Here is a 23,226-nt window from a genome sequence, read left to right on the forward strand (position 1 = left end):
CAAAGTAGGAGAATCTCATGCTAATGAATTACATTAGGAATTTCATCAATTTTTGATCTGTTTGTTTTTTTTTTTCTTGGTTGGCAGTTGCTAAATGATTTTTAAGTTGTTCTTGACCATCTTTATAATTCTATTTGCAGAGTCATTGGAAACTACCAAATCAAGTTAATTAAGATAGGCCTTTCTTCTTGAAGTGAGGGTTCTTTTTCCCCCTTCTCTAACATGTAACCACATTTTCTTTTTACTTTATTTAATGCAGCTACAGTTTTTGACTTTGAGACCCTTCAGGGTAATTTTCCTCCTTTCCTACAAAAGTGAAGAGTCTTTCTCCACTATTAAAGAAATATAAGAAGTATTAATAGGTATTGTCCCTACTACTGTTATATGATTCCATGAGAACTCCTAGTAAAAGAGAAGGTTTGCTTTTCTATTAGCTTTATTCCCCTCAAATGAATATTTTATAGCAGAGCCATTGTTTTAAATATCTCTAAATATCTGATGTTAATTGGAGGAAAATTCTACTAAAGATTAGTAAAGATTAGAAGATTAGTAAAGATTAGAAAAGGGGCCCAAGAGAGCTGGATTGCATTCAGAGATTGCTTCTTCCACGCTCAGGATCAGAGCATCCCCACACGTAGGAAGTCAAGGAAGGGAGCCAGGAGGCCTGCGTGGTTGAATAGGAATCTATTGGGTATGCTCAAGCAGAAGAGGAGAGTTTACAGGTCATGGAAGCAGGGGCTGGCCACTTGGGAAGAATATAAGGCTACTGTTAGAGGATGTAGGAAGGCAGCTAGGATAGCCAAGGCCTCCTTAGAATTACAGCTGGCGAGAGGGGTCAAGGACAGCAAAAAGAACTTTTTCAAATACATAGCGGATAAAACTAATACCAGGGGCAATGTAGGCCCACTGAGGAATGGGGTGGGTGCCCTGGTGGCGGAAGATACAGAGAAGGCAGAATTACTGAATGCCTTCTTTGTCTCTGTCTACTCTGCCGGAGGCTGTCCTGGAGAGTCCTGTACCCCTGAGACCCCAGATGAAGCCAGGTCAATGGAGGAGCTTGCTTTAGTTGATAAGGACTGGGTTAAGGAGCAATTAAATAGACTGGACATCCATAAATCCATGGGTCCAGATGGGATGCATCCGCGAGTGCTGAGGGAGCTGGCTGAGGTCATTGCTGGACCGCTCTCCATCGTCTTTGCCAAGTCTTGGGAAACGGGAGAGGTGCCCGAGGATTGGAGGAAAGCAAATGTCACTCCAATCTTCAAAAAGGGCAAGAAGGAGGACCCGGGTAACTATAGACCGGTCAGCCTCACCTCTGTCCCTGGGAAAGTAATGGAACAACTTATCCTTGGTGCTATCTCAAGGCATATCAAGGATAAGAAAGTTATTAGGGGCAGTCAGCATGGCTTTACCAAGGGTAAGTCATGCTTGACCAACCTCATAGCCTTTTATGAGAATGTTACAAGGTGGATGGATGATGGCAGAGCCGTGGATGTGGTCTACCTTGACTTCAGTAAAGCCTTTGACACTGTCTCCCACAGCATCCTAGTTGCTAAGTTGCGGAGGTGTGGTCTAGACAATAGAGTAGTGAGGTGGGTTACAAACTGGCTTAAGGAGAGAAGCCAGAGAGTGGTAGTCAATGGTGCGGAGTCTAGTTGGAGACCAGTATCTAGTGGAGTACCTCAGGGGTCAGTACTGGGGCCAGTATTATTCAATATATTCATTAACGACTGAGACGAGGGAATAGAGTGTACTATCAGCAAGTTTGCTGATGACACTAAGCTGGGAGGAGTGGCTGACACGCCAGAAGGCTGTGCTGCCATCCAGCGAGACCTAGACAGGCTGGAGAGTTGGGCGGGGAATAACCTAATGAAATTTAACAAGGAAAAGTGTAGAGTCCTGCATCTGGGCAGGAACAACCCCAGGTTCCAGTATCGGTTGGGAAATTACATATTAGAGAGCAGTGTAGGGGAAAGGGACCTGGGGATCCTGATGGACAACAGGATGACCATGAGCCAGCACTGTGCCCTTGTGGCCAGGAAGGCCAATGGCATCCTGGGATGTATTAGAAGGGGGGTGGTTAGTAGATCAAGAGAGGTCCTCCTTCCCCTCTACTCTGCCCTGGTGAGACCCCATCTGGAATATTGTGTCCAGTTCTGGGCCCCTCAGTTCAAGAAGGACAAGGAACTGCTGGAGAGGGTCCAGCGTAGGGCAACCAAGATGATTAAGGGAGTGGAGCACCTCCCTTATGAGGAAAGGCTGGGGGAGCTTGGTCTCTTTAGTTTGGAGAAGAGGAGACTGAGGGGTGACCTTATTAATGTTTATAAATATATAAAGGGTGAGTGCCATGAGGATGGAGCCAGGCTCTTCTCGTTGGCAAACAATGATAGGACAAGGGGCAATGGGATCAAGCTGGAACACAAGAGGTTCCACTTAAATTTGAGAAAAAACTTCTTCTCAGTAAGGGTGACAGACACTGGAACAGGCTGCCCAGGGAGGTTGTGGAGTCTCCTTCTCTGGAGACATTCAAGACCCACCTGGACAAGTTCCTGTGCAACCTCACTTAGGCGTTCCTGCTCCAGCAGGGGGATTGGACTAGATGATCTTTTGAGGTCCCTTCCAATCCAGAACATACTGTGATACTGTGATTAGTGGAAAAGTTTCCAACCAATATAGGATTCTTAATGTAGCAGTGATAGTTAATACTGGAAATGCACTGAAAATTTGAAATGTGCATGAAAATGCACAGCACTGATATTTAGCATTTCCATAATTCTGCAAGAGATACAGTTCTTTTCATTTTATGATTTGATTAGCTCCCTGCTTTTTAGGTGATCAGTGTCGTCTCACTCATACACCTGTTACTAGTTAGAAACATTAACATACTTCAGCTTGTTCTTATGTTTTGTTAATCCTCTGCTGTGTGTCAGCACGGCGTCCATTATGGTATAAATACGTAAACTGCAGCTCTTGATTCATTGCTTTATCTTCTATGTTACACTGGAGACGAGGATAATTGTCTGCTTTCTAGTTAGCTGGAGGGGAGGCATTGTTCTCCCTGAGAAGGGCAGAGGACATTAACAGCTTCCAAGATCTTCCTCAGAAGAAACTGGTGCAATGTAACTTGCTGCATTTCTCAGCCCATTTTAAATAAAATTGATCAAGTTTCAGCCACTGAGAGGAGAAACTTGTTTTCTTTATTCTCTGCTTCTGTGAGACTCCAGAGGATTCGATAGAGATATTAGCTGTCAAAAAGAATGCTGAGGGGATTTGCTTTGGTGTCAGTTCATCCCAGCAAATGCAAAAACCACATTGTATAGGAGAATTTCATGTGATAATTTCCTTGGGAGCCTGGAGCCCCACAGCCGGAGACAATGGGACTTGACACCTGGTGACAATTACACTCAGCTTGGATGATGAGTTACTGCTGCTGAACTGAGATGTTGCCAGCCATGTCTGTCACTGTCAGTGACCTGTCTCATGCTTGAAATTGGAGTGTTTTATGTCTTGCCAGATGCAGAACACAGAAAATGTTTAGCTTTGCCTCTCTTCCTCCTCTATAGCCCCAGTAATAAATCAGTTCCTGAATGCAAGTGAAGAATAACAGAAGTAGAAAGCTCCAAGAACCCCAGTGGTTTTCATCGTGTCACCATGGCATGGGAGGGTGTAGGCAGCTGTGTCATTTTTTCACATTAGTGTGAACTAAGTTTAGTGTTTCCTTCACACCCTGAAACAAAAGTGCTGAGCTGCTCACAGGAGCTGATCTATGTCCAGAGTTAATATGTTGCTTTTCTTCCTTGCTTGCCTACATTGCTAACAAAGTAAGTTCCAGGGACATTGTTCTTGCAGCATTTCACCTGCTTTTCAAATTATAACCATCTTCTATTTTCTCTATGCTTTTCAACCTGAATACTCCCAAAGCACTTAACAAAGCTTGCTGGTTTTGTTAAGTCTACCCAAAGGGATCTCTCTGCCACACTCTGAAATGAGTTGATTTAGAGTAAGGAGCAAGTCTTTATTAATAAAGAACAGTGCTACAAGAGAAGGGTGCTGTACACCTCATCTTCCCAAACAGAATCCCAAGGGACAACTTACTTGCATATAATGTAATCACTCATCTGCATATTTGACAAGGGCGGTGCTGATAATACCTTTTCCCTGTGCAATGAGTAATAACATAAGCAGTTAGGGAATTTGGGGTTAGAGTTCTGCTTCGCTTATCCCATTTCTGTGGTAGGCTGGGACTCAGTCCTGAAGTTTTTGATTCACCCTGGAGTTTTACTGTAATTACTCATTTCAGCTATATCTAAAGAACCCAATCTTTCGACATTTTCCATTTATCCTTTGGTAGGTTGTTTTCCATCTGAGTTTTAAGAACAGCAGTAAAACAGCATGAGAACATTTTCCTGAGATTAATATTTATTTTTTAAGCATGCCACCTACTGCTTGCAGTACGAAAGCCTTTGGTCAAAGTACATGCAGATTGCACAACTGAAAGATTATGCATGGGATTTTTTATTACTCTTGGTGTTATGAAAATATTTAAATGTCTGGGTCAAACTTGGGTATGTTAAACAGCCACAGGCACCAATAGGATTTTTTTTCAGCTCCTTGCTATCAAGATAGGATATATTTTTGTGTAAAGAGATCTAAGTTCCTGTCATGAAAAGACACTTCAGACTTCAGTGTTGCTTATTCAGATGATTAATGTGGGCCACATGCATCTGATGTGGCATGAGGTTCATCGATGTTTTTTATTTTCTGTTCTTCTCTGATGCAACGCTTGTTTTTGAAGTCTGGATGCAGTAAGTGCCTTCAGAACTGAGGCTGTAATACTCATTTTCATGGTGTTGCATGATATCTGCCTTTTTGGAAAACTAAACCTTGCTGACAACAGTAGCCTCCAGTAACACGACAGCCGAAATCATGTAATGAGCTACAGATTCTAACGGAGAGAGATAATCTGGTCAGAAGAGCAAACTTGCCTCCCACAGACTCACTGGCTGCAGCTTCGTGTCTGTGAGCTTGGGAAGATGATGTTGCACAACAGTGGCACAATAGGCAACAGACAGGGTTTCCTTCTTCCTCTTGGTCACACTGCCTGCGTCATTCAAAGCCTTTGTTGACCAACTCATCCAAAGCTTTTTCACAGCCTTTTAAGAAGATATGTAAGCTGAGAAGGTGTTCCTCCACCTGTTTCATTTTCCCTGTTCAGTTTTTGTTCAAACAAGATCACAGTGTGTCCCAGAAGACTGACTAAGCTGGGCCTATGTGAAAGTTCTGCCCTCAAGTATGAGCTCATTAGACATTTGTATCCATTTTTCTGTTCTTTGTTGTAGCTTGAAGTGACTTGACAAAGTTTCACAGCAATTCTATGAGCTAGAAAATAGTTACACCCATTTGATAGATGAACTAAAGCACAGAGAGATTAGGTGGCTGTAGTAAAAGCCCTGGCTTACAGCAGACACCTAAGGACATCGGAGAGTATGGGGACCTGGCTCGCAGCCTCAACTGCTAACCTGCCACCATCTCAGGTGTCCTGTTGAACCTCCACATTTTCTTGAACAGAGATATTTTAAGCTTTGTTCAAACTCTTTGCTGTCTTTTTTTCATCATAATGTTATTTTTTTGCATCAGATTCAACTCAGATTAGAGACCAAAAAATAATTAAACTACCATTAGGCTGACAGGTACAACATGGATAAAAGTTTCGGAGGGTTTCCAGCAATGCGTGACATATCAGGGATGGGGGATTACTGCAGGAGTCTTCTATGTGAAACTCCTGCCAGGGTACCAGTTAGTCTCCATTGCAGTCATTTTTTAATGATGTGGAAACTTGGGTTTTTTATTTGTTGTTCAATTTGTGTGTGTGATGTGGCTCAGGGGTGGATGGGCCTTGACTCTCTCTGAGGCTCACAATGCCGATCACTGGAGTGTTCACTTAAGGCCGGGGAAAGAAAATATAGTCAAAATTCAGAGAATAAGATTTAAACACAGACCTGTAGATTCAGCTTCTGAAATATAGATTCCAGCCAAACACCTGTATATTTTTCATTGCTGTTCATTAAGATTTGCCTTTTCCATTGCCCATGGTCAGTAAGACCTGGAATTAGCATAATCAGGCATAATCCAACTGGTATCCATGAAGCTTAGTTGATTAATATAGGTCCAGAATCCTGCCCTGCATTCCAATAAAGCTGTTTGTTTGTTTGTTTGTTTACTTTTTATTTTTATTATTATTAGCAGTAATAGTATTTATTCGTCTCTCCTTCCTTCCTTGGACCATTTATTGGATTTCCATCTTCTCTATTTATTTCTCGCTCTCCGGACTCTACACCATGTTTTAGCCAGTAGGAGGTTATAATTTTCCTCCCTTGCTGTTTCCTCTTTCTCCATCCTCTCAGAGGGAACGTGATCTCAGTAACATTGTCTTCCATGTCAAGCTGAGAGACCTAGAGTTGCCCAAGCAGGTTTGAAACTATGCAGTCACTATGAGATGCCCTTGTCCTGTTGCAGTCAGCTTGAGGGAGATTCCTTCTCCTTTGTCCATCTGCCCTTGACTCGCAGGCTGCTGGGCTGATGTGAAGCTGCAAACAGTTCCCGGTGAAAAGTCAGGGAAGATCTGCTTCTTCACTTCATGTATTCTGAAGATGGTTTGATATTTTGGAGGCACAATAGCTTTTTTTCATGACTCTGTGATATCACAACAATGTAGAACTGTTTTCAAGTGTATTTCTGGAATTAACAAGAAAACAGAGAAGGAAACCATCCTGTTCACTTCTATGGTTTGTACAGAATTAGCTTATAAATTCATATGTTGACCTAAATGTGGAAAAAAAAAACCAAAAACAACAAACTTATACTTGATTGGTGATCTTTTATGCCTGGCTCACAACACAAAAAATTATTGTGAAATACACTGGGAAACAGCTCAGGCACTGCTACTTTGGAAATATCTCCTGCAGTGCACAGTGCTGCATCCTTTCCAACCTTCCTTCTGACCCAGGGAATTTAGTTTGCTGCTTTGCCATTAAAGGAAATAAGCAAAACTGAGATGTAGCATAAGCTTTCTGACAGAACACATATAGGTGACTTGATTTGTCAGCTACTGTGCTTATAGTGGAGACCTCAGCAATACTGAGAAAGGAATAAGAAGTGTTCTCTGGGCACAAATATTTGCTTTTCATTTAAGGGACAGGCTGAGAAAGAGCAGAAAAGCTATAGAAGGGGTGGAGGGCTACAGCCTACGAGCCACGTATTGTTGGAAGTATGTATATATATGCATATATATATGTACACACAGACTATTGGAATTCCTTGCTCTCAGTGGTTTTGTTTAATGAATAGCTTTTTATTGCCTACTTTTCTTAATATGAATATCTGTTTTAAATGTTGTATTAAGTTTACTAATTCCTTTAAAACAATGGAACATTCCTTTCTGCAATGATCTGTCCCTCATGGTACTATACTGAATCAAAGTGAATGGTAAAATATTGAGTCAAAGGGAATTAATACAAGGTAAACAGTCCTTAACTCTGTGTATTTTACTGAGGTGTGACAAAAAGGTAGATAGGAACCTAGTTTTCAAATAAGAAAGGTTATTAGGACACAAGGACTTGGCGTCAGGCATTATCAGTATTTTCTGTGCCAATGCCCAGGATAAAATCTCCCCTCAGGTTCTGATTTCAGTTTGGGGCAATGTTTGAAGACTAAAGACTATTTAGGAATTTTAAATGCGGGGTATGTGCTAATGGATTATTGAAATAAACCGGTTCTTCAGAGGCTCAGCAAGCTCACATTCCTTTGCAGGTAAGGTCACTGTCAACATGCTTAGTGCCCTGTATATCAGGGTTACAGGTAGTTGACATTTTGCAGGCAGTTGAGAAACAAAAACAAAACCCACAAAAGGCTGCAACTCCTTCCTGCACTCTTGATGCAGTGTTTTGTATGGTGTAGTTTAACGTTAGAGAGGACATTGATAAAAGGATGCAAAGAGGCAGAGTTAGACTGGGCTTAAGCTGTGTACATTTGTGCATGGGTTATTCACTTTAGCAGGAGCAGAAATACACACACACACATGCTTCTCCTTAGCTCCACCGAGGGATGCATCTGCAGCAGTTTAAAGCTTCAGTGGGTCCTGGCAGTTAGTAAATCTCTCTCGGTTCTCATAGCTTTGCTAATACTGGCACCCAGTCTAGACCACAGCTGTGCTATCACAAGATTTAGTTTCAGTAAAGTTTCTTCGGAAGGAACTGGTTTATCATGCCATTGTATAATGAGAATGAATGTTCTCCCTAGGAAATTCTCATGTAAAATTCATGCCTAATGTGCCCTGAGCAAGTAGAATTGATAGCTACACATTTTTGAGTCTTGTCAGCTTTCAGTTTCTTTTCCTTTTTTTTCTTTTTAATGATAAAATAATACAATGTGCTCTCTGTGTGTGGTCAGGTCATTACATATCAATATTCTGGCTTTAAACCTGATTTTTTTTTTTTTTTTTTAAGTAAAATATATTATTATTTGGTGGCTTCCTCTAGTGAAATAAGAAGATGTAAATTATTTACTGTAACCAACTTGCCCTGCAGTTCCAGCTATGGTATTTAGTCGCTGACCTTAGAAGCAAAATTGCCTGTTTTCAGTTTACATTGTCTACATCATGAATTGCCAAACAGGAAGCTGAGATTTCCTTTCTTTGGTCACAAATTCCTAAAAATACATGAAATACTTACCTATATTATACTGTACTAATGTTTTACTATCTGCACAAGTCTATATTGCTCATAAAACTTTTGAAGGCCAAACAGAATCTATACCATGTGGTGTCATTCCTCAGAATCAATACTGAGCAAATAAATTCATTCTACTCAGACTAATTTCCAGACCTTTCAGGCAAGAACAACTTTATGTGCTGTGCTTTTTCCAAGTAAAAATACTCCGTGCCTATCCTTGTGATTCTCCCATATTCTGCATTTTCTGCTACATCAGAGGTACGTCAGTGGCTGTCTCAGCCTTTAAGAGCCTTCATAGACAGGTCCCTCCTGGACAGATATTCTTTCTGCATAACACATTTGGTAAACTAATCACAAATATCTCTTTAGTCTCCCTTATCACATCTACCCCACAAAAACACTGCCATTGTCCCTTTCTTCTTACTTCTTATTCCTTTGACCTGCATGGATTTGGGAGGGTTGGAAGTGCATTTTGAGAGGGCAGCCATGATAAAGTAGCTACAGTATCTTCGCCTTGCTTTTCCTTTTTTCCTTATAAACCAAATATAACAGACTTGATTATTGACTCTCCTGAAAAACAAACAAACAAACAAACAACACCCCAACTTTCATTTTACTTCATTTTGGTTTTGTTCAGGTACAGATGGAGTTATTCTTTGGAAGATTTACCTTTTCATGTCATCAGTTATTGTTATGTTTTATTGATCAATATCAATATATATTAAATTCTACAGTAGCTATGTTTCATCTGTTGATATAGCTGTGTTTTTACTTTGAGATCATTGGGGCAGATACTGCCTCTGTCTGTGTACCTGTACAGCAACTAGTACAGAAGATACTGATTTTGATTGATGTTTTTGGGTAGAATGGTACACAGTAATGGTATTAACTCCAATCTTACCATGACTTCTTCATATTCATACATAAGAATAATACTATATACAGTCACAAACAAGTTATCAACAGTCTGTGACTTGGGAAGGAATCATCTCATGGTTCTTTCTTACCCCACACCTTAAAAATTACTGAACATCTTTTAATATATTTCTCTATGTCACAGAGCTTGCTTTGGTGGTTTCTTTTCATAATTGCTAATGGTGCATCTGTTTTTTTCTTTCTTTGTCTCTGCCACATGGTCTCACTTTTTCTCATCTTTTCCAGATCAAGGAACCGTACAAAAAGTTGTTGTTCTACCCACCAACTTCTCGGCAAGCGGAGAACTCATTTTAGAAGAGCTGGAGGTTTTTCAGGTTTGGCTTGCTCCTACTTTTACTCTTCCAATGTGTGTGTTCACACAAACACTTTGTTCTAAGAGACTTTGGCAAGGGCAACTGTGACTTGATAAAAGATCAAGTAAATGTGCATACTGTCAGCTTGATACCCACCCAAAGAGGAAGATAAATGTCACTATTATGAAGGATGTAGTTAGCTTAAGGGTTTTTTTTTTTCTCCTATATTTAAGTTGCTTATTTTTTATTTTGTTATACTGACTAGAAGGATTTGGATTTTTACAAGGTCATATTATAGTGGTTGCCAGAAGGCAACTTTTATCATTGGCATCATGTATTGAGACTGTCGCTATTTACAGATGGAATCTAAGATTTTTGTATTACTTTGCTTATCTGATAATCTTCCTGATTCCGAGCTGCACAGTGGAAGCAAACTGGTGTTTTCACTTAACTCCAGTTCTTCAAAGCCACATGCCTCTGGAGTCAAGAAAGCTACAGGCTTAACACAACATAAGCTGAAAAGAAATACAAACAACTACAGGCAGAAATAAGGGAATAACCTCTGTCAATCACTCTGGCATGTAGCAGCTTCTAACAACCTAAAGAAAATGTTCACCCTCATGCTGAAAATGCCTTTCAAATTTTTGAATGGGCTATTCTTTAAAGCAGGTAGTCTTAGGGCAAATGGTAGTATGTGTCTATAAACTTAGTGAAGCATTTTGTTATGGGCTTTTCTGTTTCATTAAGAGAATACAAAAATGAAATTTTAAGTTGTTTTTTTTTTATCTAGACAGACAGCTTTAAAAATTTCTTTAAGAAAAAGAATTTACTCTGTGTTAAACCTCATAAAGGCATAATTAGTCTTTCTACACCTTTGTTGAAGACCTTCCTTTAAAAAAGATACATGTGAGTTATATTACCTAAAGAGTAGCCTTCATCTAACTGTTACTAATTCCATCTACTGAAAGGTAAATTAAAAGAGCAAGCAGATAGGTGGGCTGAGAGCAATCCTGACCCTAAACTTTGTCTTTTGACCTCTGTGCACAGACATTTTGTCCTGTACCCTAAAAATCACAATACAGTAACCTCTGCCATTGCAATCTGTGTGGGCAGCACAGCAGTATTTCACGAATCTCTCCAAGAGGGGGAGATGAGATCACTGGCTGTATGCAAGTAAATATCAAGAGTAAGCAAAGCACTGATTCTTTTCCAGAGTACAAGCAAGGAAAGGAGAATGTGGCATCAGATCCAATGTTGCATTTGACCTTGAGTCTCCAGACAGCTCATTAGATACTACAGCAACTCTAAACTCCTTCAAACTTTTGCCAGTTCACATAGTTCGCAGCCAGATTTTCTAGTCCTGGCCTCCCTGCTCTGCTTGTAGTCCACTGCAGTTAATCCTGGCCCGGCGTTATGGCTTTCCTTTGTGATTGAGCAAATACTAAATCTTAAAGAAGTGCTGAACATTATTATTACCATCAATTTTATCATTTGTTTGGTTGAGAATAATGAATTGCTTCACTTTCTTAAGGCAATGAATGTGGTAATTCCTTTTCCAGCTCTTTAACATTTGGTTTGGACACAGGCAATGATAGACTACAGTGATGACACACAGTAGTATATGGTCTCTGGGAATGTAATGTTCAATAACACACATGCCATGTTTAATATTCTAGACATTGATAATCTGGAAGTATATGTTGGATGGTAACCAAACTGTATGCACTGTAGATAATGTGTAGGGGAAATATGACATTCTTATCTGGGTCATTTGGTAAATATGCATGAGCTGTTGTGTGATTTTTCTTTGTCATCATCATCATCAAGGATCATTGGTTTTTATTACAAAGTGACAGTAATGGTTTCAAAACATGCTGCTCCTGTATTGCTGAGGTAACACAGATGCAGGTTAATTAGAAATGTAAAAGAACTTGTTGACACACATGAGCAATAATAATGCAGTTGTGTTTAGCCAGTATATTTATTGAGACATTCCTTGGTTCGTTTAGTGCTGAAAATAACAAAAAATTAGTAGGAGTGAGTGACGCCTTTCCAAGATATGAAAAGTTATAGTGTTCTTAGATATGACTTAGATTTAATTTTATTTTTAATTTTAATATTAGAACAGTATTAACAAGAGAGGCCTTGTAAATGTGATTTGGAATTTTGTCTTTCAGAGTAACTCTCCTATAACAACAATGAAGATTTCTTCTAAAAAGGTAAAGAAAATTGGAGTGCTTACTTAGTTCTTATTAACTGAGATATAAATTGACTTAAAAATGTTAGAATACATTTTTTTGTGCAGCATACTAAATATAGACAGGAGGTTTTCCATGATGAATATGGAGAAACTTGGCTGAAGTTTCCCTAGCTGTTTAATATGCCCCAGAGCCACTAAGATAAAACAATTTAAATCATGTCTAATTCACTGACAGTGTCATCTTTTTTGCTGTTTTGTTTGACAATTAAGGAAAAAAAGGTACTAAAAGAGGAAATTTGCTCTTCTTTTCTTCCTGTAAGTTCTAAAAAGAAATTTTCCCTTGGAAGTCTGGTCAATGCAAAAAGGCAGTCTTGGGGCTGTCGGGTTTGTGGTGCAATTGTACATGTTTGTTTATTAGTAATAAACAATGGCAATAAGAATGATGAAAACAGCTGAGAGGGTTTCTGCTGAAATTTTAAACACCCAAACTAAAAATATGTATTCCATGATTTTGCAAGCAACAAGTTGCTCAATATTTTTCATAACTACTAACAAGTAAATATTATTCACTTAATTGAATTCTGTGTAATTTTTTTAGTTTTATGACTAAAAGACAGGGAGAGCTTCAGGGGTTTTGTTCAATATTAATTTATACTTTTTAAAAAATGGATTAATTGTTTCTGAGTAGAACAATCATTTTGGCCTAGATTTTGGTGATGACCCTGTCACTTTGAACTTCTTTGGCAAAACCTTTCCTTTCTTATAAAAAGTTCTTTTAGCTTATTTTTCCAGGTATATAAGGCTATCGGAATCTGGCCCTAAGCCTCAGCATGATCTCTAGGTTTTATGTCTTTGAAATCTGTGCACTGGAAAATCCAACTAGGAACTCTGCGTAATATTTATTAAAGTGACTATATGCAGAGAAAATAGTTCAAAGGCTTGAGCCAATAATCCTCACTGAATAAGAACCAAGTTCTCCAATTTGAGCAATATTAACTCAGCCTGTCTGCCCCAGAGCAGAACAATGACACTCAATGTCCAAAAAACATTAACATTTCCCCAGTATTTCTAAGTGTTTTCTAACAGGAAGGAGGAAATATTATAGGCCCGTTCACATGGGAGATTTGTGTTTATCTTGGCTTTATATATATTAGTGGCTCCCCTCTTGGTTTTGAGCTAATTCCAAAATTAATTGAAAGGTTTTTAGGTGCGTTAACCAAGTCTCGGGTGAAGCTCCTCCACATCTGACATAAATCTTTCCATTCTGTTTTGCAGCAACAGTTGTATGTGAGCTCGGACGAAGGGGTCACCCAGGTGTCCCTGCATCGCTGCCACATCTACGGGAGCGCCTGCGCCGACTGCTGCCTGGCCCGTGATCCCTACTGTGCCTGGGACGGCAACTCCTGCTCCAGGTTCTACCCCACAGGGAAGAGGTGAGCCGTGTTCAGCAGCCAAGTCTGCAAGGAGAGGAGGCTTTTGTTCTGCTCTGTAGCCTGGGGTGTTGTAAGGTGGTGGAAAAGTGGGATGTTATTCCTTTCGGGAGCATGTACAGACAATAACCTCTGTAGCTATTGTGCTTGGAATCATTCACCACCTAGGAGCATGTCCTGCAAGAATCACAGAATCACAGAATGTTAGGGATTGGAAGGGACCTTGAAAGTTCATCTAGTCCAGTCCCCGCACTGGAGCAGAAACACTTAGATGAGGCTACACAGGGATGTGTCCAGGCGGATTTTGAATGTCTCCAGAGAAGGAGACTCCACAACCTCCCTGGGCAGCCTGTTCCAGTGTTCTGTCACCCTCACTGTGAAGAAGTTTCTTCTCATATATAAGTGGAACCTCCTGTATTCCAGTTTGTACCCACTGCCCCTTGTCTTATCATTGTTTGTCACTGAGAAAAGCCTGGCAAACATGTTATAAAGAACTTACCTTTTCATATTTAAAGTAATGGACTGAAAAAAACCAAAACAAAACGCATTCTTAATCATAAATATTAATACTTCCATCTCATGCACATAAAATCCATGAAACATTTGTTCCCTTTGTTTGAATTCAGTTGCTTACTCTGGATTTAATTTTGATAACCCTAAATGCAGCAAAATATCTCTCAGACTATCTGAGGAATAAAGTAATTTGTTCTTTTTGTTCCTCATTTTCTCCTAAGTGGAAAGAATTATTTCCAGGGAAATTTTAGGTAAATGTGATTTCCATGTAATGCCTGCAGATTTTGAGGTTTTGACTTGAGATTTATTAAAGCAGACAGGGAAAGCAATTTCTCTTTAATTTACAATGGAGCTAATAGTCCATCTCATAATTCTTATGCAAAACAGGAGCCTCTTTCCTCATCTCAAGGGAAATATTTAATAGCAGGAGGCTGTAGTGAGCTCTTGTATTACTAAGATTTCACTTGATATACAAACAGAGCTACAGAATATACAATGAGGTATCACTGCAGAGGAAACAAACCTTTCAGATGGATGACAGAGCTTTGCCCACTGTGCACCACTCTGCTCACTGCCTGCACCTGAGCTGCAGATACAGAACACCAGGTATAGTTAATGGGCTTCACTCCTTTACCTGTGCAGAGGGAGGTCACAGACAGAAACAGGCAAAGCTTGGCTCTACTCCAGTGCCCCAGCCAGCTGATGGCAATGTCATCCACTGGGATGAATCATAGAACCATAAAATGTCCTGAGTTGGAGGGGACCCACAAGGATCATCGAGTCCAACTCCTATCCCTGCATATGACAACCCCACAGTTCACACCATGTGTCTGAGGGTCTTGTCCAGTCTCTTCTGGAACACTGTCAGGCTTGGGGCCGTGATACCTCCCTGGGGAGCCTGTTCCAGTGTCCAGCACCCTCTGGGGGAAGAACCTTTTCCTATGTCCAACCTAAACCTACCCTGGCACATCTTCCTGCCATTCCCTCAGATTCTGTCTTTGGTCGCTAAAGAGAAGAGTTCAGTGCCTGCCCTTTCTTCTCCCCTTGTGAGGAAGCTGTAACCACAATGAGGTCTCCTCTTAGTCTCCTCCAAGCTGAGAAAGACAATTACTTTCGCTATTGCAAAGTTTTCTCAATTCATTCCTTATTTCAGTTGAAAAGGTAAAGCCCAACCTGGCCATGCAGCCATTGGTAAAGTACCTGGGGTTTTTACTGCTTTCACTCAGTATGTGCAGCCTCCAGTCTGCAAAATGATTGTTTTCTACTATGGAACAAAGGTCAGAAGATGGGGGAGGAAAGAAAAGAAAAATCCCCAAGTCTCAGGCCACCTAACTCCTACACCAACATAGTAGCGGAAAGATATAATGAGCAGTCAGGTGCACCTAGTCTGTGCAGTTTCCAGTGGATTCCTTGCCATCTCAATTCTATACACCCAGGGTTATTTCCACTGGGGCTTGGTTTCGTGCTGACATTTTGTTTGCAATTTGCTTTTTATATCAAACCAAAATAAACACCTAATACTGTATGGAAAACAAATCTGTTTTTCATATGTGAAGGAAATGAGTTGTCCCTTTATCTAACGAGAGATTAAGAAGGAGAAAACATTGGTAACTGGAGCCAAATCCCGTCGTCTAGACAGTAGTATCTGCTGGACACATTCACTTATTTGCTTCTTTTGACACTTCTTTCTCCTATGGATTATTGCAGTTCTTCATCCAACATTGATTTCCCTCAAAACACCTGACAGTATTATCTTTATTTTCTAAACATTAGCTTCTGAACCTTTTTTTTTAATAAATATCAGACTGTAAGTTTATGTTCTCAGAACTGCCTAATGCAAGCAGTGTGCCATTTGTGACAGGATGGAACAGCGCATGGTAGCAGAGGAATCCTGAAATTCACTAAAATTCTTCATTGTTTCCTTTGACTCATACAAATAGTTCACAAAGGTTAAGATCTCAAGCCATTAGATGAAACATTTTTGATTATAAACTTCAAAAATATACTTGGAATGTCAGAAATTACTCCATTGAAACATCACCTCTCAAAAGTATCCTTTTCAAACAATGCAGTGAAGGATCAGGTGACACATGATTACAAGCACTATCTCTGAGTGGTTGTGCAGTACCTGGTATAATGTGACCACAGAGGCATCCCCCTTCACTCAGCAATACTGGAGCTCCAGGGGCTTTTTATGGTTTCTGATCTCACAGGTCATTAGTCCATAGTTCAGAATACATATAGCAGGAGCATCTATTTGTAACAGCCTATCAGCAATATATTTTCTTTTTGTTCTACTTGATAAGTATTGAATTAACTTGCAGAATATTCAGTAAACAAAACAATATATCATAAGAATAAAAATTTCAGGTGCCAGATTTACATGCACTGAATTCCATGAGCTATGTTCTTCTAGCTGAGGAGGACTGAAATGCCAGCATTCCCAGTCCCAGTAATCTGTCTAGCTAGTCTGCTACAGAATTGTGATTTTTAATCTGTCATCCAAGTAATATAACAGAGTCTCATGTAGAAGTATTCTGAGATTTGGTGAGTTAGAGTATCTTTTGGAAATAGTCACACACAAGTAGAAGACAGAACAGAACCTTAGTTCTCCACCATTCTGGATGAATACTTCAGTCACTCTGCTACCCAGGTGGCTACAGGCACCAAAAATAGGGTACCTGCCAAAATCAAGGAGGGAACATGCCCTATGTTATAATTTTCTGTTAGTGCATTAGATGTGAGCACTGTGACCCTTCTGCATCTCATTCTTAGGTGCTTGCATTTCTGGAGAGTTCCAGAACAGTCTGGCTTTGAATGTTAGGTCTTGCAACAGTCAACATATATCTATTTTATGCGTCACCTCTAGCTCTTCCATCTCCACTGCAAAACTACTTTACCTACGAAAAGTACAGCCATTTTATAAAGTTCAACAAACAGATTATTCACGTGAACAGTATCTTCACTCGAGGTAGCCTGCCAATAATAAAGCACACTAACAGTAGGTCATGAACTGTCCCTAGCAGTTAATCTAGTGTAAGAGAGAAAAAGGGTTTATTTGCAATGTAGCTATCTTGGAATAACAATTTTTTTTTACAAAATATTTCAGGAGGAGTCGTAGGCAAGACGTGAGACATGGAAACCCTCTGACTCAGTGCCGAGGATTCAACCTGAAAGGTACTATAATTTAGAGATCCTCATGCTATATAAAAAAATGCATGACTTTCCTTTTTGTGACTCATCATAACTCACATTATCTGTGTGGTTTACTGGTAAAGCATAATGTTTTTCCAAGTCTGTGTTTTGGTTTGGTTTCATTTTAGCATATTTCCTTGCAATTACATGAAACTTGCATATATGGGATAAAATGATAAACCATGAAATACATAGATCAGCACACATTAAATGAGAAGCTGACAGTGTTGACTAGAAACAGGTACAGTTATTTTGAGGACTTCTCTACTTCTAAATCTCTTCAGTCTTTATTAATGCCTCTTCATGCATTTAAGTCTTGGACCTCAGAATTATTCTAATTAATTCTAAATATTCTAATTCTAGTTATTCTGAATATTTGATGAGTTTTGGATCACATCTTTCAGCAAACAGCAGGTTCTAGGCCTGTCTTTTCAGTTAAAATTATTCCTTTCTCCTTTTACATGGGAAAAGAAACTATTCCAAATCTCTTTATGAAGTTTCTTATTTCCAACTGTGCAGCTCTTTAGTCCACTTGGCATGGAGTGAGTGGACAGGGGAGCCAGTGCTGTCCTCCCAGCTAACACTTTCCTGAGATTGATGAACACCAGTCAAATATGGCCCGAGTCATAATAAGAGTAGAATCGTACATAAAGGCAGCTTAATCCTCTTCAACTGCATGCATGCCTGAGCTAGGCCATCACAAAGTGTGCCATCAAAACAAGGGCACATGTTAGAGAATTATGCTCCTGTCACCTCTGCTTCTGAAGTGCATTTTCATCTGGAAACCAAATAATAAACCTGACTGTAAACTTTCAATTCGATCTTTTGAATAAAAGAGAAATGCTTTAAGAGTTACATGTGAAAGGTTCAGTTAATAATAATTCTGCTGAAATGGTCTCTGCTGGGTCTCAGAAGAATCTCCTGGATCAAAACAGACCACAACAGTCAGCTGGGTGTAGATCCCTCAACTGAAATCTGGCTAATCCTGCTCTAGCTGCCAATCTAAAGTGCCAGCAGGTCATTCCCTATGACACAGTATTAGGCCATTTATATGAAGCTGAGTAGCTTGAACCAACAATTACAAAAGGTTACTCCACCATTAGAGTATCATGAAGTAACTTGAGCTGCGTGTCCTACCTTGCAGTCATGTGCTGTGACCACTGACCCATTGTCTGTCCCCAAGGGTGGGTGTCTCTTCTTTCAATGTGGAAAATGTGACAATGTCAAGTGTCTGCTTTCTGGGCTGAGGGGAAAAAATGTTTAAACCTTGACAGTCTTGTGAAACAGGTTTCTTGTTTTGCAAACATATTTTTTTTTTAATGTGGATGTATTTATAGGTTTATGTGTTTTAGGAAATTTATAAGGGAGTTTTGGTGACAGCAGTGGGATATAGCATAGGTAGATGGAAGTTGTTTCCCCAGTGGAAAAAAGATAAAAAGAAACAGCAACTTAGACTCTTTCAAAATATATTTAAAGCCATTTATAGCAAAACTGCTATGTTTGGGGAAAAAAATGAAATCAACCTAAAGGACAAAACAACAGAGAGTCAGGCAATTGCAAGAAATCTTCCAGGTTCATAGGGAACCATAATTTTGGAATGAAGTCTTTAAACATGATAGGTTGCATGTATAAACTCAATATTTTTGGCATATTGCAATTTTTAAATAGATATTCAAGAACTAAGGGGCTTGTATGATTGTTTTTCAAATGTTCTGTTTAATATTGTTATGCTTGTGTTAGTCCGTATGGCCATTTGAGAAATGCATTTGTATTCTCTCAATCTTTTACTTAGATTGTGTAAGTACTAGTAGTATGGAGTAGGTAAGAAGTCAGATATATACTGATCAATGAAACAGACAAAAATGCCTTTTTGTGGTACACTTGGTTCCAGTGTACATAAGGATAATAATGTGTAACAGCTCTGATTCTCACTGTACCACAGCTACAGATTGGTCAGCCCACAGATAAGCTCTTTGCTAGCTAATGGTCTATGAACGCAAAATATTTCCACATTATTCTCCTAAAAGTTACAATTGATTTTGGTACAACCTCATAAATGTACTGCAAACTCTGAAGGACTAGAACCAAGTAAAGTTTCCTTCCTGTAGTAGAATAGATTCCAATTTCACATATCAGTTGATGAAAGAAGCTGAAAAGAATAGGAGATAAAGTAGAGTCTGAGGAAAAACAGTCTTAGGACTGTGCAAGAACAGAGTCAGATTTTAGATATACAGTCCTCTAGGTATTTGCATTGTTCCTTCGTCAAAAAAAAAAAAAGGATTAAAAAAAGTATGATGTAAGCTTTTAAATCTGGAAGTGTATTGTTTTCAGGACAAATATTATGATTTGGGCCAAGCAATGAACATCTAAAAGTTCCTACCAGTAACTGCCAATTGCTCTTCTGTCAAGACTATAAAGGGGCACAACAAGTCTAAGCGATGACATATGCTCAGCGCTTGCCCAGGTGTTGCTGGAGTGCTATAAATCTGTCCTGCTCTCTGTTGCTGGCCTGTCTATGTATTCACTGCATTTCAGATTGAGAGCCAAGTCCTTTCCTTGCTGTGCAAGACAAGCAGGGGCCCCGTCTGCCCTCTCTCGCCTCCCTTTGCTACTGCACACAGCTGGAATGGAGAGAACCTTCTTCAGGGCTCGCAGCTGTGGTGGAGTCATACAGCCACGTTCCCCCAACCTGTAAACTGTGAAGTGTGAAGAAATGTATTAAATGCTTCATTCTCTGGATAGTTCTAGACAGGCATTCTTGTACTAGTAGGGAAGGAGATCATTTCAGGGAACAGGGAACAATATCCCAGAGTTTAATTATCCCACTTACTCAGAGGAGATCGTATCAGATTGGAAACACTGGTGTTTGTAACTGGATGTACTTCTTCACATTTCATTTCATTTATCTGATTTTTTTTTTCCCTAAATGACTTATTATTGGCCAGTATCGGGATCAGATATACTTCATTTTAGCTTTATTGCAAACGTTTTTTCTGTATTACATTTACTTGCTTTCTGTATCAAATCGCCATTCACAGTAGCCTGACCTGTTTTCTTTTTCTTTCTAGCATACAGAAACGCAGCAGAAATAGTTCAGTATGGAGTCAAAAACAACACCACCTTTCTCGAATGCACACCCAAATCTCCTCAGGCTTCTATTAAGTGGCTGCTACAGAAAGACAATGACAGAAGGAAAGAGGTGAGTGATGTGAGCAGTGGCTCTGGTAGAGACCTCAGTCAGCAACTCATCCACTGCCTGGACTAAGGCAAAGCAGTGTTTGTGTTTTCATCCGACAGTCGTGTTACAGTGAAGCTGGAGAATTTGTGTGGATGCAGCACAGTGACCAGTGCTTTATTCGTATAAATAAGGGCAGACATTTCAGTATAGCTGGGACTTGACTTCTCAGCCCCAGTGATTTCTATCAGAGCAGAACAGCTATCAGAAAATTCTGTCAGCCCTTAACATCAGGGAACTAGTTAATGAATTTTTCCTGCACACATTACTAATTGCAAACTGAAGGTTTGCAGCACTGAGGACTTTCTATTGATCCAGGAAAATAGGCATAAAAGCAATAACCTGTGTAAGGTTCAGGAAGAAGTCAGTAGACAGTAGCCCTTCTGTGCTATTGAAGACATAAAAGGCAAAAGTGGGAGAAATGTGAAAGGTTTCTTTAGCAAGAAACTAGTCCAGGCTAAGAACACGTATTGACAAAAGCATTTCCCCACCATGGTGCAATCACATTTTCCATTACTGCACTCTCCAAGGCTCTCAAGTTTCAGCACTGTAATATACAGTATGATTGTTTATGGGGAATGTGCCTTCCTTAAGTAATATAAAAGGGGAAAAAATCCATTTCAAATCCAAGGCAGTTACTCTATAAATAATAAAAAAACATCTTTTGAAATTAAACATTAAGTAATATGATGTCTATTGATAGATTATAAATACTGAAAAACATTATTCTCATATCAGGCTATTTTCCAAAATCAGAGAAGACTTACAAGCTTTTCACTGAGTCTTTCATGCTAGTTTTCTCATGTCATGTTCTGGCAATCTAGGTGTCATTCTTTAACCCTTTGCTTCAGCAGAACATCTCCCTTTTTTGCTCCTATGTTCAATGCAGTTTTAAATAACAACAGACAAACTGAAGCAATCAAGGGGTCAATTTCATTTCAAGCTCTCAGATTTCTGAATGTCCACAAAAGTTTACAGTAAAAGAATAGCATAATAAATTAATTAATTCCCCAGAGAGTCAGGTCTAATGCAAAGTGCAGTGGCAAAATAGAAAAATCATTCATAAAAATGCCAGCACTGGTATTCTTCCATAACGGGTTAAATTAGCAATTTTAACACTTCACAGATGATATGCAAAGTGACATCTGCACCGTCATTTATAATCAGATGATAACTCAACAAGCTGTGGTAACTTGTTTCCTTTGAATGATGTGACCATCTTCAGGGACTGTCCAGGGTCTGAAGCCAGAAAGGAAACAGGAGATGAAAAAATTGGTTTCCAATGAGCCAAGTCCCAGCCAAGGCCACTGCAATGAAAATTTTTATACCAGGCTATAGACTCTGCAGTGCAAGTAGAGTTCTTCAGAAGTCACCCTCACAAATCTCCTCAAAGTCAAAATATTCAACCAGAAGCCACATTGTGCTCAACAACAGATCAAACCCCAACTCTGCATCTTCCTTCCATCAAGTCTCAGCAGCAATCACTGATGCTGGAAGAGACATTCTCAGGGGTGTAAGCCTGAAATGAAAGTTCATTTCCTCAGCTCTGCTGTTTGAACATTATGAAAACTCTTCTGTCATTTAGTCTCCAGATTTGCATTTTTGTCTTCATCCTGATCAAATCTATTGTAACATAATAAAATATTGAAGTCATTTTCTTTAGCAACACTTACCTACCTTGAGGTAAGTTGTCTCCTAACAGTAGAAGTAACAGTGGTCTCTGGGAGATGTGAAGAAGTAAAATATGGTACCTTTAAGAAAGAAGGAGGTGTCTGTAGCGAGACTTACCAAGAGATCAAATATTGTGTTGTTCCATAACATTCACTAGGAAGTTTCTTTTGCCTTTTTGCCCTCTAGGTCAAGCTGAATGAGAGGATCATAGCCACTGAGCAAGGACTCCTCATTCGCTCTGTCCAAGACAGTGACCGGGGGCTTTACCATTGCATCGCAACGGAGAACAGCTTCAAGCAGACCTTAGCAAAGATCAATTTCAAAGTCTTGGATCCAGAGATGGTGGCCTACATGACTGACAAATGGTCCCCTTGGACCTGGGCCGGCTCGGTGCGAGCGCTGCAGTTCCACCCAAAGGACTTTGTGGGAGCTTTCAGCCACTCAGAGATGCAGATGATCAACCAGTACTGCAAAGACAGTAGACAGCACGGCCAGCAGAGGGAAGAATCCCAGAAGATGAGAGGGGACTACAGCAAACTAAAGGCCCTTATCAATAGCAGGAAAAGTAGAAATAGAAGGAATCAATTACCTGGATCTTAATGTTATTTTGTAGTAATAGATATATTTGTCCTTACTGTAGGGGGCTTCTATTTGTCTGTTGAGAACAAATTTGAGCAAATCTGATGAAAAATTAGTTGAAAATCCAACAAGCCTTAGGAAAGATCCTGTTCCTAATAAAATACAGTATAACTTAACTAAAGAAAATAATGCAGAGCATTTTCTTTCCTAGATACTTACGGACATTAGGTTGTGCTCTGTCCTAGAAGCAGAACTGAGTATTCGTCTTAAGCCAGATTCACATTTAACATCTCAGTATTTAATTACTGTTGATTAGAAATTTTTACAAAACCAAGGCATTGTCTTGCAACTCTGAAACTGTATCTAACAGACTGGTGGTGAAAGAATCTGGGTTAAGATGCATACTCAAAGTAGGATGGTACTAAGATTTCCTTGCACTACATTT

The 23,226-nt window shown here is 39.6% G+C and overlaps 1 protein-coding gene across 1 annotated transcript in view; it reads left to right on the plus strand.

The window, feature by feature from the left end:
- SEMA3C (semaphorin 3C) overlaps positions 1-22,802 on the plus strand; it is a gene marked incomplete at both ends in the record, with an annotated part of 118,802 nt that extends 96,000 nt beyond the window's left edge. Inside the window, 6 exons of the mRNA XM_080344037.1 lie at positions 9,891-9,979; positions 12,136-12,177; positions 13,434-13,591; positions 17,211-17,278; positions 20,365-20,495; positions 22,389-22,802. Of these exons, the coding sequence (XP_080200163.1) occupies positions 9,891-9,979; positions 12,136-12,177; positions 13,434-13,591; positions 17,211-17,278; positions 20,365-20,495; positions 22,389-22,802 (902 nt within the window). The remainder of the gene's footprint in view (positions 1-9,890; positions 9,980-12,135; positions 12,178-13,433; positions 13,592-17,210; positions 17,279-20,364; positions 20,496-22,388) is intronic.
- Positions 22,803-23,226: the final 424 nt, after the last annotated feature.

The sequence above is a fragment of the Nesoenas mayeri genome (assembly GCF_963082525.1).
Source record: "Nesoenas mayeri genome assembly, chromosome: 1".
Lineage (NCBI taxonomy): Eukaryota > Metazoa > Chordata > Aves > Columbiformes > Columbidae > Nesoenas > Nesoenas mayeri.